At 38.8% G+C, this 14,930-nt stretch overlaps 1 protein-coding gene across 3 annotated transcripts in view; it reads left to right on the top strand.

Annotated features, from left to right (window-relative positions):
* The window catches only part of erbb4b (erb-b2 receptor tyrosine kinase 4b), a 343,575-nt gene that overhangs the window by 260,635 nt on the left and 68,010 nt on the right, over positions 1 to 14,930 (top strand). For 2 of the 3 annotated variants that reach the window (XM_086266927.1, XM_086266929.1), the window contains exons 13-14: positions 3,746 to 3,881; positions 9,134 to 9,227. In XM_086266927.1, coding sequence (XP_086123053.1) covers positions 3,746 to 3,881; positions 9,134 to 9,227 — 230 coding nt within the window. The remainder of the gene's footprint in view (positions 1 to 3,745; positions 3,882 to 9,133; positions 9,228 to 14,930) is intronic. The other variant, XM_086266928.1, reaches the window with a different exon arrangement.

The following is a 14,930-nucleotide window of genomic DNA, read 5'->3' on the forward strand; positions in this document are numbered from 1 at the left end:
CGAATCTACTCAACATTTCTTGTAGTATAGATTTAAAAGAAGTTTGAATTGTCGAACTAACAAGAAACCAACAGACAAAATTCTGCTTTCTAAGTTATCACCCAGCCTTCATAACAAAGGCATTTGTTTTAAAGGAGCTATTGTAGTGGCCATTCATAGTAAGGTTTTGAGGCTTGTCTGTCTTATGAATGGTACCCATTATCTCACTAGCTTCTGAAGGACACTAAAAACAATAATTCAATAATTAAACAAATTAACATCAGGGTCATTCCGAGAGTGCAAGGTTTAGAAAAATGAAATTAGGCAAATAACTGATGTGGTGAGATAAAGATTGCATTTCTAAAAATGGAAGAGCTTTATTATATCACTGCCACAAGTGTTAAGACATTATTCATTTATGTATAATGTTCATTAATGAGCCAGTATTTGCATTATTGAGTTGGCCCCTTTTCACTGTTCATGTGCTCCTTTCCCCTTGGCACTTCCTTACTGTTGAACACACACACACAGACAGATACACACACACACACACACACACACACACACACACACACACACACACACACACACACACACACACACGCGCACACACACTTTAGAGTCTTTGAAGACTTTGGGTTAGTTTCAAGAGTCACATACTTGACATGGTTCTGCATGTGTGCATCAGAGTGCGCGTGTTTGTGTGTCTAAAGTTGACTGAGCCTCATGGGGCTAGAAAAGGGCAGCTATCACACTGTTACAGTGCAGCAAAGAGTATTCTTGTGAATATGCATGCGGTTGTAGCGATTTAAGTAGTTGCTGAAACCTGAAACTAAGACATCTAGTTTTCATAGTAGTTGGAATAGAGATCTAGTGTGTACTAGCATGTAAAACAAGTAATACATTCATGCTATATGGTATTAAAACACAGTTGTGATAGCTTTTTAACCATAATTTTTCTTTGAATTTGTTTACTTTTTACATATTACATTTTGGCATAGCCTCATCAATAAGATATCAATAATAACCCAGGATTGTATGGAAATGTAATATATGTATAGAAGCAAATGGGACAGTTTTCAGTTAATATTTTTCAGACTGTATTAATTATTTTATACATATTTAGCATCAAAAGTTTATCTCACCTCATTGTGACACAGTTAAATGAAATATCCCTGGTTTGTTTCTGCACTATTTTACATGCGCGTACAGTAAAGAAAGAAAACAGCAAAGCAGAAATGTTGTGGTTCTTGTGTAAATATGATTTTCATTGTGCTCACTGAATTTGCATATTTTATAATACTTTAAGAGACTGTCAGTAGCACCAGCGCTTTTTATGCAAGTCAAAATACTGTGAAAGGGGCACACATATGAATCAGTGTAATTTTCCCCACAGCTCTGATTTTCTCACAGCAAAATTTGGATAAAAAGCTGCAGGAAATACTCCCACTGATGGAAACAAATGTACTCTGATGATGTTAGAAATGTAGTTACTTCACTGAGAGAAGTCACTGGTTGCCACTGTAATAATGCTCTATTAACAAAATGTAAAATAGTACAATTATAGATCCGTTTGGTTACCTCAGTGGAACACATACATGTTGTTTGAGAAAATAGTCAACACAGAGTCTCTCATATTGGCTCATTATTTAATTACACTATTAACTAAACAGTAAATGGCCTTTTTTAAAATACAGAACTATTTTTTTCACCTATGTTGCATGTGAAAAGGATCCCTTCTCCGGCTCCCCCTCTACTCTCTTTAGCCTTTTCACAGACTGCCCCTGAAATGTTAATACAGAAAAGAGAGGTCCCCAAAACTGGAGGCACTAATTCCAGTCTAGTTCCAGCTAAATCTCTCCCCTCAGTCGTGCTAATCAGCACTGTTCAGGGACAGGTTTTTTAATCTTTATTTATTTCTTCTGATGTTTTCTTTCTTTCTTTTCTCTGCCCTTATAATAATTGTAATCATAGCCTGAACTTTTGTCTTCTTTCAGTCTCAAAAACGCTCCTGCCAGGGCTTTTGTTAGTCAGCCATGTCAGAAACATCTGAAGTTAAGATATGTTTTTGATCTTGTTGTATAGTTAAAAAGCCATGCAACCACCACTTCCCCTTGTTTATATCTTGCACCAATCATTCTTCCTCTTCCTCATTTATTTCTGCCTGGTCAGTTTACCTATGAGGCTAGAAGCATGAAAGAAGTGGTTTTGTCTCTTGCGAAAGACTTTCATCCGCTTTTCTTTATGTATCTGCATCTTTTTGTCTGAATTTTTATTTTTATTTGGAATAAAGCTGTGGCTATGACACTATGGCATAGTCATTGGCTTGCATGTAGCCAGGTTCCCAAAAACAGCAGGGGACCCTTTTGCAACCATGTTCTGTAACCACTGGCTATCGAGAAAAGAAGAGAAGAGAAAGAGAAAACCTACAAGGGGGGAAATCACGTCAGATGCAGGCGGGATGATAAAAGTTCACAGTGTATCTGTAGCGCCGTCACCGCGTTACTTCAACACTCATTTTGTCACTGTAATGTTCTGAAATGTAGCAACCTCTGTACAACTGAGTGCTAGAGGGGGACAAGAGAGAGACAGAAAGAGATAAGAGATCCAGGCCATTATAGAGCAGATGTAATGGCCTGAGTCAGTCGGTGCTATATGAAAAACATTGAGGCAGAAACACAGAACAGATTGTTCACTACGAATAAAATGAGAGAAAGGGGCATTTCTTTACATGACTGAGTGCAGCAAAGTATATCAGACTTACAAGTTTAACATTTGTATCTTTGTATCACAGGTGGTTTTTAGTATTGCTTTACGTGGCTATCCAAACAACACTTGTTTGTGCTGTAAATGTCACGCTAAGCACTTTTGCACTGAAACCAGATACTATTGCTACGTAAAACAACTTCATAATATACAATCATAGTATTCAGTAGCTGTATATTTGATTGCCCTTTCAAATTGAAAGGCTTAAATCCTTAAAATGACTTTTTCTTTAATTATTTGTAAGGTTTTGTTAACTCGACTAGTCTGGCATCTGCATGTGCTTCCTGTATCTCACTCTTCATTGTTTGCACAGCAATTTTACAATGAAGCAACCCAGCCTTCTACTTTTCTAATTGCACCATATCAGTCAGTACTGTAGACACACTGAGCATGCAGGCCATTTATATTAATAGAGAACATATAGTATACACTAAAAACGAAGTGCCAACCACGTCCTCTGATGAATTGAGTTAATTAATGTGATGTTTTTAAAAAGTTTCTGGGATACATGAGAGCGTTTTTGTGGGAGGAACTAGGTCGTCTTTTAGTTCATCCTGGAGGATAATTATTCTGTCACTCTGTAGTGTACAGCGTATTGTTTGACACTTTCTTGTTTACCGCTTTATCCCAGAGCACGTGTTTCAAACGCACACCTTTTTCCTGTGTCTTGCTGCAATTACTCTTGCCATTGTTTAGGAAAGAAGTCCCCAGAAGAAGAAGAAGGAAAAAAAGCTAGCTTTTATAGGCCAAGAAAATGAACATCTGCTCTGTGGAGGCGGAGAAATTTAATGCAAAAATAAGCCTTCGCAAATTGCAAGCGCCTTAGTAAATCTAGTTCTGTGTCTTTTCATAAATAATAGGATTATTTGGCTAATTTTATACCCAGCTAATTTGGGGGAATTTAGGGTTTATTCATTGCGTCTGACACTGAGTCATCAAAGCTCAGCTGCATGCTACATGAGTATAATCCTTTGCCTTCTTTGTTTATATGTGTATTAAGCAGCCAAGGAGCACATGGTGTGTGACCCACTGTGTTCAGATGCTGGATGTTGGGGTCCCGGCCCAGACCAATGCCTGTCCTGTCGATATTTCAGTCGTGGACGAACGTGTGTAGAATCCTGCAATCTCTATGAGGGGTGAGTCCTGAATATGCTTGCACATATATATTCAGATATAGTGCTGATAAGAAGATGGAGGTGGGTGGATGGTTTGTGGCTGAGTTTAATTGTTGCTACTGGACTGACTCAGAGAAAGCAGATGTGGCATTGTTCGTATATACAGAAGTTTATATGTTGTCCTCGAAAACCTGCTTGACAACAACAACAACAACAAACAGACAAACAAACAAAAAAATATATAAGGAAAGCAGTGTCTGCTATATTATGTCAGCTTATGTAAGTAAAATAAATATTCAGCTTTTTTATTATAACAAGTAACAGTAAAGCAGACAAAATACGACCAAACAAGTTACATTGTTACAGCTAGGCCAGCATCAGCATGACAACACTGATAAAAAAGTCTTTTATAATCAGTGACACTTGTGACAAAACATGGTTTGTATGCTTCTCCCTTAGACTTTGCTTGATCAGGATGCGTTTACCACCAAATTTTACTTAATTTTGTTAAGGTGCCAAACACATCTTTCTGCTGTTGTAGTCTATAAAAGTCCCCACAAATGCTTAGTTAATGATTACTCTTCAGCTTCTTGACAGTAAAATGGGCTAGAACACCACAGAAACACAGTCACTCTCTGGGAATTTTCATAAGTTAGGCAAAAAGAACAGCATCAATAGCCCTTTTTATTCTTAAGTGTGTTCGAGCCCCTAAGAGCCATAACTCTCTTAGATTGTGCCAAAACAGACACGCTGTATGGTAAATGGGTCATATGAGTGCCACATCAAAACGTTGATCTAACATCAGAATGCTCTCATGAGTGTCATGTACGGTCCTTTACTCATACCTTTGTAGCAACAGATAATGATTGTCATGTCACCAACGTGAAGCTTTTGAAGTGACGGGCATCTGTGTGGCAAAATGTAGCTACTTAAAAAAGTAAAGGAAATATATTACCCTGTTACTGCCAACAGGGAATTTATTTAACTTGAACATATTTATGAACAAAATAAAACATGCTCACAACAACTAGGTGAGAAAAATTTGTTTCGTTTTGTTCACTGCCCTCTGAGGTGTCTTTTATTTTCTTGGTTCATTATCTTCCAAGAAAAGCTTTTAAAGATGGCCCCAAACTCGCAGATTAAACAGCATGACAAGCAGTTTATTTTGTATTTTATCAGTTCTTAAAGAAACTGAGTTCCTTTAAGAACAAAGTTTTTTTTTCAATAGATTTTTGTCCAGATTATATTTCTGAGCAAGAGGATATAATTGCATGTTCCAGGGATAGTTTATTACCTTATTCAACAGGAGGCCAGTCCGTAGGCGCTGGCAAAATCATCTGAGAATATAGCTCGGCTTTAATGCTACTGAAGTCAGCAATGGCTGGAGCATGCTGCATGCCTCTAAATATACGATTAATCAAATGCATCAGCAACTACCGAATGATCTTATAAATACTATGAATAAATGCAGTTTTAATTTGAGTTATTGATTTTTTATGCTTTTTTTCATTAGTCTTATTTAATGAAATACATTGTGACATTAAAACAGTCCTCTAGTTTTAAGACCTGCTACGCCATCTGCTCATCAAAACTTTACCTGAACAGCCCGTGGCGCTTTCATTTTCGAGATAAGCAGTACTGTTCTGTTTACTGGGGATGATATTAAGAGCCAGGGGGTGAAAAGAACAATTTAAAATGTGGTGCTAATTTTTAGTTTAAAAGGCACCCCTGCAGAGTGTCATAACAATAGAGGTCCCCTGACTTTAAAAGAATATATCTTGATGCTATCTACCTCCTAATGAAAGATCTGCTCCCCCAGGGAGTTTTATTAATGAAATTTTAGATGTTTTTACCCTGCAGAACAGCTGGGATGATGCTTTTAAGTTCTGTCCCAACTTGATCAGAAAAGTTTGGTGGCCACATTGGAGAGGACAGAGGAGGACAAGGAGGTGTTGCTCGGGCAGGGGGGCTAGGCGTGTCACTGCGTGTCACAGTCACTGCTTGCGCACGGGGCCACGCCCTGCCTACCTGTCCACCTGCACGTCAGCGTCACCTACACCATCAGCGTCACCAACACCATCAGCGTCACCAACACCGGCACATTCACCAAACCCAATAATTCTGTGAATGCAGTCCAAACCCTTTGCCATATCCGCACAAGCACAGCGCTTTCCGTAGTTCCCGTATTTTATGTTAACACTGGTGGCCCTTTTATTTTTATCTGAACAGCATGTATCAGTCCAATCAAATGGCCTTTTGTGGTTTAAGTGCATGTTGTTGCAATTTTCTTGGGTTCTTGTGGCTCAGGAGACAGAGCGGGTCATCTACCGATCGGTTCAATCACCGCTTCAGCTCCAGCATCCTTGGGCCAGATACTGTTTTGCTCCTGATGCATTCATCAGAGTTGTTAGATAGCAATCACTTATACAGGGAGTGCAGAATTATTAGGCAAGTTGTATTTTTGAGGAATAATTTTATTATTGAACAACAACCATGTTCTCAATGAACCCAAAAAACTCATTAATATCAAAGCTGAATGTTTTTGGAAGTAGTTTTTAGTTTGTTTTTAGTTTTAGCTGTTTTAGGGGGGTGTGTGCAGGTGACTATTACTGTGCATAATTATTAGGAAACTTAACAAAAAACAAATATATACCCATTTCAATTATTTATTTTCACCAGTGAAACCAATATAACATCTCCACATTCACAAATATACATTTCTGACATTCAAAAACAAAACAAAAACAAATCAGCGACCAATATAGCCACCTTTCTTTGCAAGGACACTCAAAAGCCTGCCATCCATGGATTCTGTCAGTGTTTTGATCTGTTCACCATCAACATTGCGTGCAGCAGCAACCACAGCCTCCCAGACACTGTTCAGAGAGGTGTACTGTTTTCCCTCCTTGTAAATCTCACATTTGATGATGGACCACAGGTTCTCAATGGGGTTCAGATCAGGTGAACAAGGAGGCCATGTCATTAGTTTTTCTTCTTTTATACCCTTTCTTGGCAGCCACGCTGTGGAGTACTTGGACGCGTGTGATGGAGCATTGTCCTGCATGAAAATCATGTTTTTCTTGAAGGATGCAGACTTCTTCCTGTACCACTGCTTGAAGAAGGTGTCTTCCAGAAACTGGCAGTAGGACTGGGAGTTGAGCTTGACTCCATCCTCAACCCGAAAAGGCCCCACAAGCTCATCTTTGATGATACCAGCCCAAACCAGTACTCCACCTCCACCTTGCTGGCATCTGAGTCGGACTGGAGCTCTCTGCCCTTTACCAATCCAGCCACGGGCCCATCCATCTGGCCCATCAAGACTCACTCTCATTTCATCAGTCCATAAAACCTTAGAAAAACCAGTCTTGAGATATTTCTTGGCCCAGTCTTGACGTTTCAGCTTGTGTGTCTTGTTCAGTGGTGGTCGTCTTTCAGCCTTTCTTACCTTGGCCATGTCTCTGAGTATTGCACACCTTGTGCTTTTGGGCACTCCAGTGATGTTGCAGCTCTGAAATATGGCCAAACTGGTGGCAAGTGGCATCTTGGCAGCTGCACGCTTGACTTTTCTCAGTTCATGGGCAGTTATTTTGCGCCTTGGTTTTTCCACACGCTTCTTGCGACCCTGTTGACTATTTTGAATGAAACGCTTGATTGTTCGATGATCACGCTTCAGAAGCTTTGCAATTTTGAGACTGCTGCATCCCTCTGCAAGATATCTCACTATTTTTGACTTTTCTGAGCCTGTCAAGTCCTTCTTTTGACCCATTTTGCCAAAGGAAAGGAAGTTGCCTAATAATTATGCACACCTGATATAGGGTGTTGATGTCATGAGACCACACCCCTTCTCATTACAGAGATGCACATCACCTAATATGCTTAATTGGTAGTAGGCTTTCGAGCCTATATAGCTTGGAGTAAGACAACATGCATGAAGAGGATGATGTGGACAAAATACTTATTTGCCTAATAATTCTGCACTCCCTGTACATAGAAAAAAGTGCTTGTATGAATTTGTGTGTGAACGGGTGAATGAGACGTGTTAAATAAACACTGAGTGCTGAAGAAGAGTAGAAAAACGATATATAAGAATCAGTCAATTTACCATTTACCAGACATGATCATTGTGAGGTTCAAGTACCTTATCAAGGGCAATTTCTTAGAGTTTCTACAAAATGTAAATAAACTAAAATCAAATTAAACAGGAACACTATTTATTTTCATTCACTTGAAGTGTATTGCTTTTTCTTTCCCTATAACAAACAGAAAGTAAAAGGAATACAGCAAATACAGGAAAACATATCATACCAGAACATTATGCAATGCCCTATAAACCGTAAGTATCCATGATATCTTCCAGCTACATTTCAGCCTTTATTATCCCAAACAGCATGCGCTCCGACAAAAGCTTACCTTCCTTGCCTCTTGGAAGGTTTTATGAAGGCCGATGAAGCATAATTAATAGTAATATGATTTCGTTCCCACTGGGTTAGCAAAATGTATTTCTATAGCCAAGAACATTCTGTGTTTCCTCACTGGCCAAAAAAAGTACCCCAATTTAATTTTCTTCTCCTGTAGTGACGAAGGCAAAGTGCCAACTTAGTAGCAGTTTGGTCAAATTTAATGCCTTTTTCTAGGCCACTCTGGTGTTGCGCAATTATAAAGGGATTGGAGAAAGTGAACAACAAGACACTTTATTTGATTGATTTTTGAAAATGCAGCACCCCTCCCAGGTCCTGAACCTTTTAACAGCACTGACCCCCTGAGTGCTGGTTTCACTATTAAGGATAGCTAACAGGTAATAATGCTTGTGGGTATCACAGTTGTATGTATGTTTATGTGTGTGTGTGTGTGTATTATATACTATAATATAGTATATTATAGTATATTATTGCTCTTGGCAGGGTTCCCTCCACTCTGAATTGATTGATCAGTCATTAAAAGCAACAACACTAATTCACAAATGTGCTTTACATAAAGAAAAGGTCATTGCATTGTTTTGTTTGTATATGTGTATATACACATGCTGTCCCTACAAATAAAGAGCTGAGTTGACATACTTTTTACAAGGACATATCAGTTCGGTTAAAAAATAAATATTAGTGCTGTTTTCTTTACACCAACTACCCCAGCAAAGAGACACATTTAACTAAAGTGGTTGCTTCTGCTATCAAAAAAATATGTTTTGGGCCCCAACTTGTTTCAAATTAATGTTTGTCTTTCTCTTGTCATCCATCAGACTGACTCTTTCTCTCACTTTTCTCCATTTCTGTCAGGGATATTCGAGAATATGCCAGTGGGTCAGTGTGCGTAGAGTGTGATGCCCAGTGTGAAAGAGCTGACGGTGACTCTTTGACCTGTCTTGGGCCGGTAAGTTTTCTATTACATACAACAATTTTAAGGCAGATCAAATCATTATGTTCATACATGTATTCTTAATATAGAAAGTGAACGGGGCTGTTTAAACAATTCAAATATGCTTCTGAGGAGCGCGAGAATATTGTGCATCATAAGTAGTAAGACAGTAACAATACTGTATTTTTGAAAAATGAACTTTACTTCGATGTATAATCAAACCAAAACATGACAGATACCATGATAACATAAAAGAAACATTGGAGGTTGGAGTTGTTGTAATAAAATAATAACTAAACAAATAAATAAAAAGGTCAGAATAAGGAAGTATATTTGTATTCCCAACAAACTTTAACTGTGCACTATTTAAAAAAAACCCATCAAATTATTGGAAGATTCTTTTGGTAGCAGCTGCAAATAAAATATTAAAAAAGGGGGAGAGTGAAATTCCTGACCTTCATTTCTCTGTCTCTTGCGAATACAACACCCACAGCCACATCAGTCCCCTGACCCTGCTCTTTCTCTTAAAATCTTATCTTGCTGTTTCAGAGAAATGGATGATTCGGGACAGATGTAAGCCAACGGGTCCTTGTGCTGTCTTTTGTATCCCATCACACCCTGTCTGACAGTCTTGATCACTATAGTTTAGAAGTGTGGAACCCCTCCAACCCCCCGTCTTGCCATCCCAACTCAGACACGCACAACAAAAACAACAATATTGTTTGTGATTAAGTGTATAAGACACAACAGAAATAAACAGATTTGTTTGCTGAATCCTTTTGAAAATGTTTTTGGCACTGGAAGCCAGCGTAGTATTGACCGATCATGTATGAAATCTAAACTTGACTCCATTCAAGACCTGGCTAAATCACTACGGTAACTTATGCTGAACACGTAACCTGGTTAAGAGCAGGTGATGTTCAGAGTTTTGGTTTATTTCTTTACAATATATTTTAAGTGTGATATAGATAATTAGCTTCACATAGAACGTAGAAAATTATTGGCAATGCACACGTTTACATGCGTTGCATAGTTACAGTAACTTCATTAACCTGGAGACGAATCAGGATGTTGTGTGTTGTCCTGTCAGCCCCTCTTACAGTGTATCATTTTGATTAGTATATTAGTCTTTCCCTCATCAGGTCTGCTTGTTGTTGACTCGCTAATTTGCGCTGCTCTCTGTAGAATGCGGGTCACTATTGAAATTAATTGGATGTATCTGTGTTTATAAATTAGGGCATTGTTAGTAACTTTCTGCTACTATCCACATATTTTTTTGCAGTTGTGGCCTCAAACTAATTTGCCCCACTTAGTAAATTTGGCCCTTAATCATTAGATGATAGCCAGCCGGTTCACATAGTTCGGAAGGGGGAAAAAAAGGAACACATAAATTATTGTTGGCTCAAATGCTGTTGCTGAAGTAGATTTGTTGTTTTCATTGTCTTGGTTATCCACTTCATGCCTCAAAAGTCCCCAGCCCAGTTTCAGTACAATAAAATCACCCAATAATCCTTCAACCTGTTGGAGCGTGTGTCGATCTCATATGTGCAGCATGGGAATCCAAATGGATTACAGCAATCATGTTATAACTACAGAGAGTAATTGCTTACAGCTTACAGAGAGCGATCTAATGGAGTTAATGCAGTCTAAAGTATAAAGACTGAATTTCTCATAATATTCATAATTATAGGCTATTCTGTGGACCAAATAAGAGCTGATGGTAGATCTAGTGTGTTTATGATTTTTATTAGATATACAAACACGCTCAAATCATTCAAAGAGTGGAACATTCATTCATTTTTACAACAGGCAGTTAAGCCAAAGTCATGTTGATGTCAGACTGAAAATCTCACAAAGCTAAAATACACATTCGAAAATAGATCTGAAAATAAACCAATAATATAATTTTATAACCTGAAAATCCAAGAGTGTTTTTTTCCTGTCATAACTGATCTTTTTAAGCCCAATACAGCCCATCATATTTCTTGTAAGTGTAAGTTTAAAAAGGAGGACAAGTTTAGTGTTTGTAAATTCCAAATCTGCCAAACAGATGAAGAATCACAGTATAAACTGTGAGCAGCATCCAAACTTCACTGTATATATTATAAAGATGGAAAACGCTGGTCTTCCCACTCCAGGTTAGGAATTATTTGCTGCCTCAGATGGAGGAGTTTAAGTTTTTCAGGGCCATGTTACTGATGGATTGGTGCAGCATCTGCAGTGATGTGGACTGTTGATTTACTCTGCATTTCTATACAGTACACAACTTTAGCAACAGATGCTGGTTAGCAAAAATTACAGAAACAAGCAGCAGATATGAACTTCCAAACGGTATCTGGGTTCTACGTTAGATACAAAACACAGAGCTCAACCATTTGAGGGTAGCTGAAAGTGCAGCAGCTACTCTTCAACATCTAAAGAAGCAAACTGAGGTGTTGCCCATTTCACTAGGGCACCTTCTGAATAGAGATGGCACGATACCACTTTTTTATGTCCGATACCGATACCGATATCATAAATTTGGATATCTGCCGATACCGATATGAATCCGATATAGTGTTTTTTAATCAACAAAACTGTTTTTTTAAAATATCTTGCTGCATTTTGCAAGTCTGCAAGTTCATACTCAAGTTTAAAACAACTACTACACTAAAGCTATTCTGTTATACCTGTATACAAAAAAAATATTTCATAGTTCAGCAATACTGATCAATCTAATAAACTTAAACCTACACCATCCTCCCTATTCTGGTATTTTAAAGAGTACTTAGCGTAAATATTAAGCAACCTAACTAATAGGGTTCCAACTCCCAGCAACAACAAAAATAAATAAATAAAAAATAGGGAACCACCCCTCACGCTCCACCTCATGATGCTTAATCGACGTAATCAACCTTAATTTGATGCAGTGTGAAAAAAAAATGCACAGAAATCAATTATTTTTCAAGAAATATTAAATAGATTCAACATCTTTCTTCAACAAAATTGCAGACTGCACAGATGGTACCTTCCCAAAGGAAAAAGTACTATAGCTTACTAGGGTATATATATTAGACTTAATAGTCACTATATACAGTAATTGACTTCTATTCATTTTACATCAAATTAAAACTTTGGGTGTCAGATAATTATTTATTAAAAGCTCGACATTTTAAATGAGAATAAGAAAGAAAAGTATGTCTTAGGGCATGAACAGGGAAGAGGGGGCACAATCGGCCCCCCTGGCTAAACTTTGCTAGATCCGCCCCTGCACAGTTACCAGCCGTCAGCTACGTAGAAAAAGATCCTGGTGTAGAAAGTAATAATAAATAAATTCTAACAACAGCTGATCAAGCTTAAACGTGCTGCTGTTGTTCAGCCGCTGGTTTCCTCTTTCTGGTGCAAAGTGGACCAAAAGCAAACTAGAGACACGGACTCGCGACAGAAAAGCCGATCAGCTGATCATTAAGCAGTTTCAAGATTGAAGTAGCAGCCAGAGAGCGAGAGGCAGTCGCTTGTTAAGCTTAACGCAGGAATGCTTTACAAACATTCAGAGATGGACTTACACACTTGCTTTACTTCTCTCGGGGATAACTTTGTCGGAGATGAAATGCCAGGTTGCTAGCGAAGCTCCACATGCTATCCAGACCACCGACAGGTCCCGCATGCCACAGCCGCTCTATCACGTGATGCATACTGTTCCGACTGCTAACGTTCTGAGGTGAGTTACGGCGTGTTGCAAGTTTTGCGAGGTGCTTTCGTGATATTTAATGGATCGGATTACATTTTTTATTTTTCTCCGATATCCGATCCAGTCATTTAGGTCAGTATCGGACCGATACCGATACGTAATATCGGATCGGTCCATCTCTACTTCTGAATACTTCCTATACCAGGTATTTACATCAGATACAACTGTAAGGAGATTTCAGGCAGACCCAGGACACACTGGAGACATTATGTCTCCCAGCCAGTTTAGGAAAGCTTTGTCATACGCTGAGAAAAGTGATGGAGTGAAGCGGACCAGTTAGAAGCTTTCAGAGCCTCTTGCCCTGTGAAAGCTGGTTTAGGCTACAGCGCCCCCATGACCCTAAATTGGATAAGTGGTTAAAAGGATGGATGGACTTATTATCCTATTATCAACTTATAAATGACTCTCTGCAGCACTTTGAACTTAACTCTTAATCTTGAATGTCTGAAATACCCATCCTCTCTCTGACACTATGCAGTAGCCATCTATGACCATAGTCAGTGTTGGGAAGGTTACTTTTAAAATGTATTCCATTACAGATTACAGAATACATGCCCCAAAATGTATTCTGTAACGTATTCCGTTACGTTACTCGATGAGAGTAACGTATTCTGAATACTTTGGATTATTTAATATATGCTGTTTACAACTACGTGAATGTACTATTGCTGTGATTTATTACTGTTACTGACGGTCCACGGCTCCGAACCGTAGTAAAGGGACCTCTGACTAATATGGTGGGTTCCATGTTGGGCTCGTAGCCGAAAAATAGCTTTACTTTGTTGTCTGGGTCAACTTTGTTAGCCAGAGACAGAGAGAGGTGTTGAAAGGCTGCTCCAACGGAACTTATTGTTTCGGAGGAAAACACGAACACAGCGTACAGTCGAGTCTTAATAGCTTACTTACAACTGGGCTCCTCAGGCACTCTTCTTGGCTGCAGTGGTTATTATTATATTTACATGCTTCCAGCTCCCGTTTCTGCTCGATGACAGCTCGTACTTTTCCTTTTTCTCCCTCCTCGCGCTCACAGACACATAACGGGTATGGCAGTCCATTCTCCCTGCAGCACGGACTACACTGCCCATGAGGCTACATTCTTTAGAGCTATACCTGTAGCATTCTGCCTGTTAGCTTAGCACAACAACAACAACAAAAAGGCGCTCTCTCACCCAGGAAACACGCAGAGAGAGAGCGTCACCCTGTAACCATGGCAACCATAACGCTTCTGCCTGAAACAACAGAACATAGCTGTCAAACAAAACCCAAACAGTCCTGACCTGTGACAATATGAAACAGGAAAGTACCGCCGTGTAATCCATTTATTTCAACAAAGTAACTGTATTCTAAATACCACCTTTTTAAACGGTAACTGTAACGGAATACAGTTACTCATATTTTGTATTTTAAATACGTAACGGCGGTATATGTATTCCGTTACTCCCCAACACTGACCATAGTATAAACATAACACACAATAGTGTCAGCGGAAGGAATGTTACGCCACTCATTCAAGTGACTTCCTTACTGTCAACTGACTGCAAGTTTCCTCAGTCTTATAAACAGTACATTTGCATGATGACTAAAACTAGCACCACTGACTAAAAATGGGCCGTGAGGTCAGTTTCATGATTATTAATATATAAATTGTCAAAGGGGATTCTTTCACCATCTCATGGTGCTTTGGTTGCAGTCATTTCTCAACTCTGTGTGAATAGTGCTCATGGCCATTGATCAGTGGTCATGACATTTGGCTGAGTGATGAAGCGTTTCTCCCACTGAAAACTATGTCACGATGAACAGAATCAACTTTCTGGCATTTACTTACCTGAATGATTGAGCATACAGCAAGTAAATATACATGTGCATAGTTATAATACATAATATCGATTTTTTTTTTAAGTGTCTCCTGAAGTTCATGTGTCTAGTGATGGAAAAAATAGGCATACACTTATACTGTAAGAGTATTACACACGTTCTTTTGTGCTGGC

This window comes from Aulonocara sp. 'chitande type north' Nkhata Bay, linkage group LG16 (assembly GCF_057382095.1).
Source record: "Aulonocara sp. 'chitande type north' Nkhata Bay isolate Kocher_YH1m ecotype deep benthic linkage group LG16, A_spYH_male_GT1.1, whole genome shotgun sequence".
In the NCBI taxonomy this organism is placed as follows: domain Eukaryota; kingdom Metazoa; phylum Chordata; class Actinopteri; order Cichliformes; family Cichlidae; genus Aulonocara; species Aulonocara sp. 'chitande type north' Nkhata Bay.